The 13085-nt window shown below is 40.7% G+C and overlaps 1 protein-coding gene across 1 annotated transcript; it reads right to left on the bottom strand.

The window, feature by feature from the left end:
* Nucleotides 1–1329: 1329 nt before the first annotated feature.
* On the bottom strand, nt 1330–4797 carry LOC128621590 (tripartite motif-containing protein 16-like). The gene is made up of 5 exons (XM_053647465.1): nt 4653–4797; nt 3437–3670; nt 3084–3243; nt 2642–2701; nt 1330–2547 (listed from the first exon to the last, which is right to left on the bottom strand). Exons 2-5 carry the CDS (start codon nt 3668–3670, stop codon nt 2030–2032), a joined length of 972 nt encoding a protein of 323 aa, XP_053503440.1. The 5' UTR covers nt 4653–4797; the 3' UTR covers nt 1330–2029.
* Nucleotides 4798–13085: the final 8288 nt, after the last annotated feature.

Here is a 13085-nt window from a genome sequence, read left to right as displayed (position 1 = left end):
ATAATATGTGTATGTCAAGCCGTGGTACCTGTGAGTAATCATACAACTTCGCGTCTAGTGTTTGTTCAACCCAATGGCATGTACACCTCCCTTTTTCACATTGGGACTTGGTAGATTTTGGTTGACACTGCGATCTTTGTGTTAAGGTGAGAGTGGGGAGTTGAGCATCTAAATCTACTCTAAGGCAAATCCCTAGCTGAAGATGCTACATGTGACGCCGCTGCTGTTTTGTTTCACCTGATCTGTTTTGCTTGATAGGTTTCTTGCTTTATCTCATTGTTTTGCTTCCTCGTTTTATTTATTGTCTTGCTTTGTCTAGTATTGTTTGTTGTGCTAGTGTCTGTTTTGTTGACTTTAGTTTTGGATGTATGTTTGGCTTATATTCTGCAACCACACATAGTCTGAGAGGCTAAGTGGTAAATTTGTGTTTTCCAGCCTCAAACCTGTTTCAGGTTTGTTGTTCCACACAACCACCTTAATATTGAGAGGGTGTATGTAAAGCCTTACTGGCTCCATGCTATATTTTTCATTTTATTTACTGTTTACCATAATTTTGATCCTGCTTAAGTGCTGTTAACTGCTTCTATTTCATGCGGTGGTGTCAGTGGGCCTGAGTGATCTAGCCACCACCCCACAGTGTCTGTAATATTTGTCTTTCTTTGTTTATTGTTCAGTGTTTGTGTAATTTTGGGTTAACCGGTGTCTTCTTTCTCTCCAGGAAAAAGTGAGTCTTGGTGGGACAGGGGAGGCTAGCTGCATTTATTCGGTGGTGTGTGCTTCACAGCGTGCTCAGTGTGCCAACACAACAACCCCCTTAGGGTGTAGGTAGTGTTCGATGGTTTTGGTGTGAATTAAGGTGGGTTTAGATGACCTCCCGAGCTGTAGCTGGCCTGCCTTGTTCCCACCAAGCCTGGGCCTGGAGAAGTGCTCAGTTTTAAAAATCCTTATTGTGCTTCATGGGAGAGTGATTCTATATTTGTATGTTAAGTTTTAATGATGCTTAAGTGTCATAATAAAATCTAACTTTTATATTCATACTCGTGTCTCACTCTCATGTTCCTTGTCAACATTGGTGAAACTTATGTGTGCCTTCATTTGGGAGCATTTCCCTGGTTCTCCCCCAGGGTGGCGTAGATGGATTTACTAAATTTGGGATTAACGTTTCCCTCCACTTGGGAATACCACACTAGCATGAACTAGCATGTTTTAGCACATTGCTAGCATGAATAAATATATTGCTAGCATTCTTAAATACATAGCTATAATTTTTTATCATGTTGCTAGCATGAATTTATACTTTTGGAGCTAGACAGCATTCCAGTACTTTCATAGCTGGATAGATTGAGAGACAGATAGTTATATCTATATCTAAATCATGCTAGCAGTGTGTTAAAACATGTATTAGTCTATATACATATAAAACCAACTTTACCGCCATGTCATTTTCACTTTATTCTCCTAATCTTCATTTTTTAAATTTATTTTTACATGGAACTAAAACACTGTCATAATGTAATTATTTATTCAAAACATAATAATAATGTGGAACTGTTACTGTGTCGGCGATTTGTTCGATGCCTGGTTGGATTAACGCACTCTCCTCACATACCGTTGATATGAAAGTCCATTATTTTCTTGACAGGAAAAAAATGAACCTTGCTGTTAAAATTAACGTAAAATGACTTGTTCTGAATTGCCGTGCAGGAGCATGGTCAAAAAAGGTGTACTTCCCAGCTCTCCATTTCCGTGTGTCCTGTCAGAAGGTTAACCTACGTCATATATAGTCCTCTTGCACCACACGTAACCCACGACCATACACAGCACCAAACTTTACAAAATGTAACACAATCCCAAATAATAGATTACGCTAGCTGGTTGCTGCACCAAACAACCCCAAATTCCAACTCTACAATAACAAATTGCAAAATGGCTGTAACAGTTTCTACACACAAAAGTGCCATTCTAACTCGGGGAGAAAATAAATCTAACACCTCAGTTATAATTTTACTAAAAATTTTTTACCAACATTTCATTTCAGATCACAGAACCTCACAGTCGAGTCAGAACCCCTCATCCTGAACCCAGCGTATAGAGGCTGAATGAATGTAGTATGGAGCTTCATCGTGTCAGAGACGCTGTAGAAGGACAGAATTCCTGCACTGTGATCCACATACACTCCTCTTCTGGAGGACGCTGGACCTCGGAGATCAGTGTCAATGCCATTGTTCCAGAAACAGACAGAGGAAGAAGAACACCACAGACTCCAGGACTGACTGTTGCATCCAAACCCAAACTCTTTACCCCGTCCTTTCCTGCTGATCTCTTTATATGAGACTGATATTTCCACACCATCACCGCTCCACTCCACCTCCCAGTAACAGCATCCACACACACTCTCCTTACACAACACCTGATACAAGGGGTCAAATCTCTCTGGATGATCAGAGTATCGCTGTTTTCTCCCACTGTGCTTCACCACTCTGTTCTTCTCAGACAGAATGAGGTGATGATGTACTGTGTTGGGATCCAGAGTCAGATAACAGAAATCTAAAACAATAAAATGTCCACAGGTTAGATATTAATCACAGGATTTATAATGTGTGTGTGTGTGTGTGTGTGTGTGTGTGTGTGTTACACCTACACTGCAGAAAATCTCCTCTGTATTCTGATTCTGAGAGTAAAATCATCTGAACTGCTGCAGCTGTGGAGACACAGAGACAAAATGGAGACGGAAAAATGAGGTGGAAACAGTTTAAAGTATGAAAATGAAAAATGAGACTGAATTTAAATTAGATTAGATTAGACTTCATTGCTCCTAGTCAGACTCGTCTCCATGGAGTTCTACTGGATTTAGAGCTTCATCGAGTTATTGGTCAAAAATGTCCCAACACTGTGCAGCATTCGAATGTAAGAATCAGCGACACCTCAAAACCTTAAACCACGAGAACAAGCAAACACTTTTCCCAGGTGAAGCTCTGACAATATGTGTGTTTTATTTTCTCATGGACTTTATGGAGGAATTAAGGCCTCAGTTCTTATCTAATCTTCATAATATTTGTTATGACAAATGTTTGCTTGTTTACCTTGTGGACGGATTTTGTTGAATTCCTCCTCACAGATTTCCTCCACTCGTTTTTTCAGATCTGAGAGAGATTTCCTCACTCCATCAAATGAGAGATGTTGATGGACAGTGAAGCTGGGTGAGTCCTCAGATCCAGGAGAAACACAGAGAGACAGGAAACTCTACAGAGAGGAAACACATAATAGAGAAGGAGAAAAGTGTAGGAGAGGAACGAATGAATCTCAGACTGAATCAGACCAAACACACACTTGTGATCTCAGACAGGAACATTTATTGTTGCAGTAATGAGCTTTTGAGAAATGAGAAAACTTTGTGAGGAACAGCGCCCTCTGTAGATCAGACAGTGAGTGTTACCTGGAGGAAGTGGATGTGATCGTGTGTGTGTGAAAGCTGCTCCAGCTCAGTGACTCTCCTCTTAAGATCAGCAATCTCCTGCTCCAGTTGCTTCAGGAGTCGTTCAGCTCGACTCAGTTCAGCTTTCTCCTGAGCTCTGATCAGCCCCTTCACCTCCGAGCGCTTTTTCTCCATGGAGCTGATCATCTCAGTAAAGATCTTCTCACTCTCATCTACTGCTACCTGTGATCGCATCTGTTAGAACATTCAGACTCATCTTAAAATGGATTCAACTCACTTTTTTTCTACACACAATATTCCACAATGAGAAACCAAAAACAGGTTTTTGGAATGTTTCTTCAATTTATTAAAAATAAAAGACTTAAACATCATTCTCAAATGGAAGAAGTTTGGAACCACCAACCGTCTTCCTAGATCTGGCTGAACAGACAAACTAAGCTATTGCAGGCCCTAATTAAGGTCCTTGGTCACACAGGTAACCAGGAACCCAGTGGCCACTTTGAAGGAGATCAAGAATCAGGTCTGCGAGAACCTTACAGGAGGACAGAGGGAAGCCATTCCACATTAAAACATTAATTAGAGTCCACTTGAACTTTGCCTGAACAACTCTCAGACCATGAGAAGCAAGATCCTCTGAAGATGAAACTATTTGGCCACAATTCCTAGCAGCAGGTATGGAGGAAACCAAGCATTGAGCATCACCTAATTACATTTACATTTATTCACTTGGCAGACGCTTTTATCCAAAGCAACTTACAAATTAGAAAAATACAAGCAAAGCGATATATCAAGCAGAGACTCTGAGAGGGGAGAGAAGGAAGTCAGTTGGGAGTTACATGGAGGAGGAGCCGGTCTATGCATGTTGGGGTTGAGAACTGGTTCCTGATTGACATAACCTTGTTGGAAAAGAAAGTGGCAAAGTCATCTGCAGTAAGAGAGGTAGGGGAAGGGGGAGGAGGGGGACAAAGAAGAGAGGAAAAGGTTTTTAAGAGAATGCGGGTGTTGGGAGAACTACCAATCTTCTCTTGGTAGTATGTGGCTTTAGCAGTAGAGATGCTATTGGAAAAAGAGGAGAGAAGTGTCTGGTGATTGGTTAGGTCATTTGAGTTGTTTGATTTGCGCCATTTCCTTTCAGATGCTCTTAGTTTGGTTAAGATAAAGAAATGGTCAGAGGTGTGGAGAGGAGTAATGAGAAGATTATGTGTGGTGCAATTACGTGTGAGGATGAGGTCAAGCTGTTTGCCGGCTTTGTGGGTTGCTGGTGTGGTGAACTGCTTGAGGTCAAATGTGGGAAGGAGAGCAAGTCAGCTGCATGTGGCTTGTCTAGATGAATGTTGAAATCACCAAGGACCAGAAGCGGATTTCCATCATCCGGGATGGTGGACAGTAGCGTGTCAAATTCATCGATGAACTTCCCCAGTTGACCTGGAGGACTTGTAAACAACAAGAAAGTGCATTTTGGCAGGGTCAGTGACTGTAACAGCATGAAATTCATAGGAAGTGTATGAGCAAGAGGGAGAAAGACAGGTACATTTCCATGTTTTGGAGATAAGCAAACCTGTACCACCCCCTCGTCTGGGGCGTGAGGTATGGGAGAAGTTGAAGTTGGAGGCCAGGGCAGCGGGTGTGGCAGTGTTCTCAGCATGGATCCAGGTCTCAGTCAGAGCCAGCACACTGAGGTTGGAGTGGGTTGCAAATGCAGGAATGAAATCTGCCTTGTTGACAGCAGATTGGCAGTTCCAAAGTCCGATTAAGAATGAGAGGGAACCTGCAGAGGCTGCATTCAGACAGCGTAGGTTGTCCAAGTTGCGTATGTTTCTGGGAGAATGCCACGGTCTGCGCCTGTGGCAAATAACAGGGATATACTTATGACACATGTTAGTGTGTGTAAACAGGTAACAGCAAGAGGAATAAAGGGAGAAAAAAGTATACTTAGCAGCACGTGGGGTGTCTTGTTGGTGTCCTTGCTCGGTGGACTCGCGCAGGTAGACTCGCAGGTCTTTACACAAGCTCGGTCACGACAAGGGCTGACGCTTCCGCCTCAGCGTTTCTTAATTAATAAATACTGATGTGTTTCAGCTGAGCACGCCTCTTTAATTAGCAACACAAAGAGTAGTCGCATGAACGAGCGACTCCCGACCGAAACCGAATCTGAATACTGGAATTTGCTTTAATGTAGCAACGGGTATACAGCTCGTAGCAACAAGGAAGCACAGTTACAGCTTCTATCTGACAATCGGTGCTAAAACTAGTTTCAACTAAAAAATCCAGAAAGAAACACTTACCAGTTACTGTTCGCCTGGGTCAATAATCGCTTCTGCTGTAGTTACAACTGGCAGGCACACTAATATAGTCCTTACAAGTGCTGAGCACGCCTCTTTAATTAGTAACACAAAGAGTAGTCGCGTGAACGAGCGACTCCCGACTGAAACCGAATCTGAATACCGGACTTAATACCATTTTTTAGATGGAAGGATGGATGCAGAAAAATATAGAGCAATCCTAAGTGAAAACATTTCCAGAGTGCACAAGATCTCAGGCTGGGTGATGGTTTACATATCAATAGGACAATGACCCAAAGCGTACCACCAAGTAAACACAGGGGTGGCTTCAGGATAACTCAATGAAAGTCCTGGAGTGTCCCAACCACAGTCTGGAACTGAATCCAAAATATACACTCAGTTTCTTTGTTCATCTGGCATTTCCAAGCCTGTTATCGTCTGCCATCGCTACTCTGGTTTTCATTCTCTGCCTTTGCTTAGTATATCATGTTTGTTGACTGCCTGACCTAAGCCAGTTTCTGACCCTGATGTCATCTTCTGTTTTTATATTTGTCTGCCTGCATTTCATTAAAAGACAATTAACTGCAATTGCATCCATCTCAGCCTCGTCTTATATAACAGGGAGAAATAAGATTGTTATTACAGAAACATTACGAGGTTGTATAGCAATATTTTCCATTCTGAAATACACAATGAATCCATAAAGACCTAATTCCTCCTTGTTCTTCTTTCTGATTAACTTCCTATGAATCCCAATCCCGATCATTCTCCACAGGTGAAGTTTCCACATTATAGGGTTGTGCGTTAACCAATCGTAATGCAAACACTTAATGTGAAACCAAATATCTTTGCAAGTTACCCATGCCATGGGCACTGACACACCCCCATACCATTACAGACGCTGGCGTTTGGACCTGACGCTGATAACAACTTGGATGGTCCTTTTCCTCTTTGGCCCGGAGAACACGACGGCTGTTTTGTCCAAAAACTATTTGAAACGTCGACTCACCAAACCACAAAACAGGATTCCACTGTGCTACTGTTCATCTCAGATGAGACCGAGCCCAGAGAAGTAGGTGGAGCTTCTGGACAGTGTTGATGTATGGCTTCTGCTTTGCATCTGTGGGTGCAGTGGTGAATGATTTTGACTAACAAAGTATTCCCGAGCCCATGTCAGGATCTCCATTACAGACTCATGCCTTTTTTAAGACAGTGACGTCTGAGGAATCGGAGATCACGCGCATTCAGAAGCGGTTTTCGGCCTTGCCCTTTACGCACCGAGATTTGACTGGATTCCTTGAATCTTTTAATTATATTGTACACTGTAGAAGGTGAAATACCCAAAATCCTACTGATTTGTCTTTGGGGAATGTTCTTCTCAGAGTGTTGGATTATTCACTGATGCATCAGTTGGCAGATCGGCGAGATTTGGCCTAGAAAGACTAGGCCTTTTTTTTTTTTGGAGGCTCCTTATATACTATGATTAAATGATTGCCTCACCTGTTTCACATCACCTTCTTATTTCAACTTTCACATCGCTGTTAGTCCTAAATTGCCCCTGTCCTAACTTTTGTGGAATGTGTTGCATGCATCAATTACAAAATAAATGTTTACCTTCAAAAAACTATGCAGTTGATTAGGTAAAACATCAAATACCTTGTCTTTATACGTTTTTTTGTTTAAATACAATTCAAAATACATTTACAAATCACACCTCTTTGTTTTTATTAGCATTTTCCATACTGTCCCAACTTTTTCTGAATTGGGGTTGTAATATTGGATCATTTTCCTTAATAAATAAATGATCAAGTGTAATATTTTTTGTTTCATTTGTTTAATTGGGTATATTTTGTCTATTTTTAGGACATGTGTAAAATCTAATGATGTTTTAGGTCATATTTATGCAGATATATAGAAAATTCTACCGCGTATGGAGCTCCGTAGCCGCAGACTGGTCAGAGTGCTCATGCTGACTCCAGACCACTGCCGAAAGCACCTACAATGGGCACGTGAGCATTAGATATGGACCATAGAGCAATGGAAGAAGGTGGCTTGGTTTGATAAATCATGATCATGTGTTTGGCCGGGTACGTATGTGTCGTATATCCTGGGAAAGAGATGGCACCAGGATACACTATGGAAAGAAGCAAAGCTGGCAGAGGCAGTGTGATGCTCTGGGGAATGTTCTGCTGGGAAACCTTGGGTCCTGGCATTCATGTGGATGTTACTTTGACACGTACCACCTACCTAAACACTGTTGCAGACTAAATACACCCCTTCATGGTAATGGTACTACCTTATAGCAGTGTCCACTTTCAGGATAATGCGCCCTTCCACACCACAAAAATTGTTCAGGAACGGTTTGAGGAACATGACAGTTTTCAAGGTGTTGACCCGACCTCCAAATTCCCCAGATCTCACTCTGATCAAGCATCTGTGGGATGTGCTGGACAAACATGTCCGATCCATGGAGGCCCCAACTCTCAATGTTACAGGACTGCTGCTAAAGACTTGTTGCCAGATACCACAGCACACGTTCAGAGATCTTGTGGAGTCTGTGCCTCAACAGGCAGAACTGTTTTGATGGTACAAGAGGGGCCTAGACAATATTGGGCAGGATATTTTTAATGCTATATTTGATCACTGTATAAATACTAGAAAATAAAAGCTGAAATTCTAAACTTTCTTCTTTTGATGAATCTTCAGTCTACAGCAAAAACAAATGAATTGGCCTTGCGGTTGCAATCATTTCAAATGAGACTGTATCTCAAGTCCATCTTCTATTAATCCCAACCCCACCCTCACACATTCCATCCTTCATCACTCACCCCAAAACCATCCTTGGAACATCCTAATCCAAAATACTAGCCAAGTCTTTTGCCAAAACTCTGAAACAAAGTCTGAGCACATGAAGTCCTGCATGCTACTCTTAAGTAGTGTTGAGGTAATCTGAGGACATTTCACCCCATGCATCTTGAAGCACCTCCCACACATTGGTGACTGCTTCTTCTCTAAATAGTTCTTGCATAGATTGAACTTGGGTGATTGTTCTGTTGTAGGGTTAGGGTTAGGTAGGACATGGCTTTGCACAATGGAGTGATAGCCTTCCTTGTTCAAAATCCCTTTTGTCATGTATAAATCTCCCACTTTAGCACCAGCAAAGCACCCCAAGACCATCATCTTTCCTCCACTGTGCTTGACAGAAGGTGGTTTTCCTGTCTCACAATTTTGTTCTTTGAGGTGTTCTAAACACCTCAAACTTAGATTCATATATCCATAACACCTGTTTCCAGTCTTCCTTTGTTCGATGTCTGTGTTCTTAATCTCTTCCTTTTATTGGCCAGTCTCAGACTTTTCAATAAAGCTGCCAGTTGAGGACCTGTGAGACATCTGCTTCTCAAACTAGAGACTCTGATGTACGTGTCCTCAGAGGGACTTTCAGTTTCTTTGTCACCTCCTTGTCTAAAGCCCTTCTCTCTGTGTTCTCAGTCCCTTTCATTATTAAATAGTACATGCAGATGAAAAGGTTTCTGTCACCACTTTTTTCCTCTAAACATCAAAAATTCTTCCTAGTTGGTAGCTGTTGTGTGACCGGGAAGAGCTACCTGATGGGCGGGAATTGGCCGTGAATATGGTGGTGGTGGGGGGGGGGGGGATATAGGGGGAAATAAAAAAAAGAACAGTTGCTCCAACATTCATTTGTAATGAATAAAATAATAATTAAAGCTGCAAGCAGCATTTTCGTGGGCCAAGCACCCAGACTGGTGAGCGAAACATTCACAGACACATTACAGTCGTTGCAGAAGCAATCACAGGAAAGCAGAGCCATAACTAAAGGCAAAGGGATTCAAGAATTTTCCCTTTCAAAGGGAACTCCACTTTGCATTAGCTGAATGCTGTGGGAAGTGCCCTTGCACTTCTGAAGCTTGTGTAGCATCATGGAACGTTCACTAAAACCCAGCAAAAAGGTATCAGATACCAAAAAATTATCACATTTACCATTTAAATTTCAATGTCAATATGTCTGTAACATGGTGTAAGACATTCAAGCAATTTACAAACATTGCTTTGAGCTTTAGCTCTTATTCTTTAAAAGCCAACAGAGTTATGAAAAAACTCCATAAAAGGTAAAGCTCAGAGAGGGCTGAAAGTACAAAATGATATTATACTGTATATAATATATTTCCATCCAGTCGTGCACTGTACATGTCCGTTAACTGATGTATTGAGAGTAACATTGGAAATAAGTCTCAGATGTCAGCTCTGGAGCATGATGGGACTAAACTAAGTGCACTACTGTGTCAGTCTTCACCTCCCTAATGCACTCGATGAATTAGGTGAACATTGGAGAACATTGCCTTTTTTTCCCCAAAAAACACAAAGGCCCTTTACCATTTTTGCAGGAAAAAATGTATGTTCTCAGATCTTCACCAAATTTACATTACGGACATTAAAACCAACACAGGAGTGCAAAGCCCTTCACATTTGGAGGTCCACGCTGGTGGACTCTCCTCTTCAGGTCACCCCACAGGTTTTCTATAGGGTTCAGGTCAGGGGACTGGGATGGTCATGGCAGGACCTTGATTTTGTGGTCAGTAAACCATTTTTGTGTTGATTTTGATGTATGTTTTGGATCATTGTCCTGCAGGAAGATCCAACCACGACCCATTTGAAGCTTTCTGGCAGATGCAGTCAGGCTTTCATGTAATATCTGTTGATATTTGATAGAGTCCATGATGCAATGTATCCTAACAAAATGTCCAGGTCCTCTGGCAGAAAGACAGCCCCAAAACATTAAAGAGCTATACTGTAGTTGTACATTGTTAGAACGTGGCGAGTATTCCCATATTCGACATGGTGACGTTATAGCATATAGTACGTTGTTGGAACGAAGCGAGTACATCCCAACGACCATGGCCAGGAGATTGATCATTTAATCCTTTCAATCACAACTCAAGAATATATGAGAGGCTGCTTACCTGTCACCCGTGACAATTCTTCACCTCAACTCCACCTTTATTTCTAACATATCTCACTCATTTGGTCAGGGGTGGATATGCGATTCTCAAGCCATTCCTTTATGGACAGCAAGTGAATTTGTTTACTTTGCAACCCATATAGGACTGACTTTCATTTCCTGTATTCAAATTCAAATGTTTTTAATGGGAAATGTATTAGTTTTGATGGAACCAATTAAAACAATGCAATTATAATGGTATTTGTTGTGGAATTTCTATCTGACCCATCATCTCAAAAATGTTCTCATAAGACACACCTGTGCCTCAAGTAACATCAAGCAACAATCAGCAAAAACATTTATAGCATTGTCATTTTTTTCTAAACATACTAAGATAATACCATTAAGCTAAATAAATAAATGAAATAAAATAAATGCAGAACAGAAAAATTAACTTCACAAATATTATCAGTTCATAAATAATTAAGCATATAAATTAATAAATTAATGAAACCAAAGTAATTTCATGAAAGTGAAGTGAATTAGTGATGTAATGTGGGCGGGGTTAACGGGCTGAGGTGAATTTGTTACCGTTAGCTTGGCCGCTAAGTCATGATGGAGATCATAAAAAATGTTTCAAAAGCTGTGACAACTGTTTTCTTGTTTAAATCTTCAACAATTTAACAATTTATTCAGATATTGTTCAACAAGTCCTGTTTAACCACGCTTTAATACTTAAAAAGAGCCGACGCTGTCTTCCGACATTTTTTTTTTTTAACTCGCGCGCTGTAAAATCTGACCGGAAGCAGTCCGTTGTCCGTGTGTTTCTCTCCTACTGAGAATTCGGACATACCACCCCTCTGACGTACTGCTTTTTGCCTACTGTGTAGTAGGGTAGTCCGCCATTTCGGACACAGACAGAGAGTGATTCGTTCTGACTCGGGAGATTCACTAATCAATTCTGACTCTTGTACGAACAGGAAACAGAATTGATTAGTTCATCTCCCAAGTCATTTCATTCATGACTGAAAGGATGTTGTGTTTGTGTGGTCACAAAAATGAACCAATCTCTCTCTGAGAGACCACTTGTAGGACCAGAAGACACAATTGAATGGGGAATGAATCATGAGAACAGAGAAGATCCTAAACCATAAATTAATCTAGAGATTCAAATAATACATGTATTGATTCAAAACGTGACGGATATTTATAACAGAGTCCAATAAATGTTAATCAAATCAAGGACGACTGGCAAGTGGTAAAATGTTCAGGTTTTTAAACTGTTAAAAATGCTTATAAAAATCTAGTTTAATACGCATTAAGCCTGTGAAAATGTAATCTTTGTGTCAATGTTATTTGGATTTTTATATGATTGTTCGATATGGATTACTATTCTGGATAAATGTGACTTTTACACCTTGAAAATTCGGGTTGGCGTCTACTTCCATCCTATGTTCCTCCCTCCACATCTGGAAACATCAATACAAGATCTTGGTTCTTTGTAGAACCTGAAGTTTTTTTGTGGCACTAAGGAAAAAATGGTTCTTCAATGAACCATCCACTAAAAGGTTCTTTGTGGAACCGAAAAAGGTTCTTCTATGGCCTCGCTATGAAACACCCTATTTGGTTCTTTGTGGCACTTTTTTTTAAGACTGCAGGACGGGTTTGAGCCACTGATGAACAGATTCCTGGAGAAAATGTGACCTCTGTACATGCACAACACACATTCTTTCTTTTTGTAAGAACGTACTGAATAGTTGATTTGGCCACACCTAATTTTTTTGGGTTTGTTTCGATTTTTCAGCCTAATGATGGCTCGCTTCACTGGCAGTGACAGCTCTTTGGACTTCATATTGAGAGTTAACAAGAACAGATTCCAAATGCAAACGCCACACCTGAAATCAACTCTACACTTTTATCTGCGTACTTGTAAGTGAAAGAATGAGGGAATAATGAGGGAATTATAAAAAGTGCTGTAATTCCTACACCTGATTTGGATGTAAATATCCTCAAATTAAAGATGAAAGTCATTATTTAATTTCATCTCCAATACACTGTAGTAGACAGCTAAAAGGTTCTGAATTCTTGTGTGTCAATGAGATATAGTAGTTACTTATTAATATATTTTTTAAACTTCTGAAATTGTTGTTTATGCTCTCAGAGTGCACTGTGTGTTTCCTGACTCCTGACCAGAAAATGGTTAAAGATATAAAATAAAACTAGATAGGTAAAGTTCATCATAATAAACTTTGATGTTGGCTTGAGAAAGAGAGTCTGAAATATAGACAGAGTGACAATCATTATAGAATTGATTAGATAGATAGACAGATAGATAGACAGATAGACAGATTGGTGGTTGCTAGGGTGTTCTGGGTGGTTACTAGGCTGTTGCTAAGCAGTTGCTATGTTC

The sequence above is a fragment of the Ictalurus furcatus genome, chromosome 17 (genome assembly GCF_023375685.1).
Source record: "Ictalurus furcatus strain D&B chromosome 17, Billie_1.0, whole genome shotgun sequence".
In the NCBI taxonomy this organism is placed as follows: Eukaryota; Metazoa; Chordata; class Actinopteri; order Siluriformes; family Ictaluridae; genus Ictalurus; species Ictalurus furcatus.
The sequence above is the reverse complement of the archived record's forward strand: the minus strand, read 5'-3'. Positions and strand labels throughout refer to the sequence as shown.

What these genes read in the sequence shown, in the direction of transcription:
- LOC128621590 (XM_053647465.1), bottom strand. Translation starts at nt 3,670, where the DNA reads ATGCGATCACAGGTAGCAGTAGATGAGAGTGAGAAGATCTTTACTGAG. An exon ending in ATCACATCCACTTCCTCCAG is followed by an intron (nt 3,244 to 3,436) that starts GTAACACTCACT and finishes TCCTCTCTGTAG; the next exon opens with AGTTTCCTGTCTCTCTGTGT. An exon ending in CAGAGGAGATTTTCTGCAGT is followed by an intron (nt 2,548 to 2,641) that starts GTAGGTGTAACA and finishes TTATTGTTTTAG; the next exon opens with ATTTCTGTTATCTGACTCTG.